The sequence below is a fragment of the Rhinopithecus bieti genome, unplaced genomic scaffold (genome assembly GCF_001698545.2).
Source record: "Rhinopithecus bieti isolate Rb0 unplaced genomic scaffold, ASM169854v2 scaffold_56975, whole genome shotgun sequence".
In the NCBI taxonomy this organism is placed as follows: Eukaryota; Metazoa; Chordata; class Mammalia; order Primates; family Cercopithecidae; genus Rhinopithecus; species Rhinopithecus bieti.
The window spans coordinates 1,431,829-1,432,887 of NW_016823127.1; the positions used below are offsets into that span (position 1 = coordinate 1,431,829).

The window sequence follows — 1,059 nt, forward strand, 5'->3', positions numbered from 1 at the left end:
CAGATGATGCTGGTGTATTCTTAACATCTCTCTAACATCTGCTAATCTCCCTTTTTTTTTTTTTTTTTTGAGACGGAGTCTTGCTCTGTCGCCCAAGCTGGAGTGCAGTGGCCGGATCTCAGCTCACTGCAAGCTCCGCCTCCCGGGTTCACGCCATTCTCCTGCCTCAGCCTCCGGAGTAGCTGGGACTACAGGCGCCCGCCACCTCGCCCGGCTAGTTTCTTTGTACTTTTTAGTAGAGACGGGGTTTCACCGTGTTAGCCAGGATGGTCTCGATCTGACCTTGTGATCCACTCGCCTCGGCCTCCCAAAGTGCTGGGATTACAGGCTTGAGCCACCGCGCCTGGCCTGCTAATCTCCCTTTTTGATAAAGAGACAGCAGGACTCAAGCTCAGAGCCTTCCACAGAAAACACTCTTGGCCCTCGGAGCCCAGTGCCGCCGCCATGTCCTCCAGGGCTAGCGCGAGTGCCCTGCAGTGCCTGGTGGAGCAGCTCAAGTTGGAGGCTGGCGTGGAGAGGATCAAGATCCCTCAGGCAGCTGCAGAGCTTCAACAGTACTGTATGCAGAATGCCTGCAAGGATGCCCTGCTGGTGGGTGTTCCAGCCGGAAGTAACCCCCTCCAGGAGCCCAGATCCTGTGCTTTACTCTGAAGACTCTAGGAGAGAAGTTCACGGAGGAATGCCTTCAAGCACAAAGTGATGACTGACTGCCTTCAAGTCTCAAGAAAACACTTTTCCCTAGCTCTAATTAGAGATATTTGGCCGGGCGCGGTGGCTCAAGCCTGTAATCCCAGCACTTTGGGAGGCCGAGACGGGCGGATCACGAGGTCAGGAGATCGAGACCATCCTGGCCTACACGGTGAAACCCCGTCTCTACTAAAAAATACAAAAAACTAGCCGGGCGAGGTGGCGGCGCCTGTAGTCCCAGCTACTCCGGAGGCTGAGGCAGGAGAATGGCGGGAACCCGGGAGGCGGAGCTTGCAGTGAGCTGAGATCCGGCCACTGCACTCCAGCCTGGGCAACAAAGAAAGACTCCCTCTCAAAAAAAAAAAAAAAAAA

The 1,059-nt window shown here is 55.1% G+C and overlaps 1 protein-coding gene across 1 annotated transcript; it reads left to right on the forward strand.

Annotated features, from left to right (window-relative positions):
• The first annotated feature begins 425 nt into the window (after positions 1–425).
• LOC108521438 (guanine nucleotide-binding protein G(I)/G(S)/G(O) subunit gamma-10) lies at positions 426–693 on the forward strand. Its single transcript, XM_017861269.1, has one exon. The coding sequence runs from the start codon at positions 445–447 to the stop codon at positions 649–651; it is 207 nt and encodes a 68-aa protein (XP_017716758.1). The 5' UTR covers positions 426–444; the 3' UTR covers positions 652–693.
• The last annotated feature ends 366 nt before the right edge of the window (positions 694–1,059 follow it).

Excerpts from the sequence above, each read along its gene's own strand:
- LOC108521438 (XM_017861269.1), top strand. The coding sequence starts at position 445 with ATGTCCTCCAGGGCTAGCGCGAGTGCCCTGCAGTGCCTGGTGGAGCAG.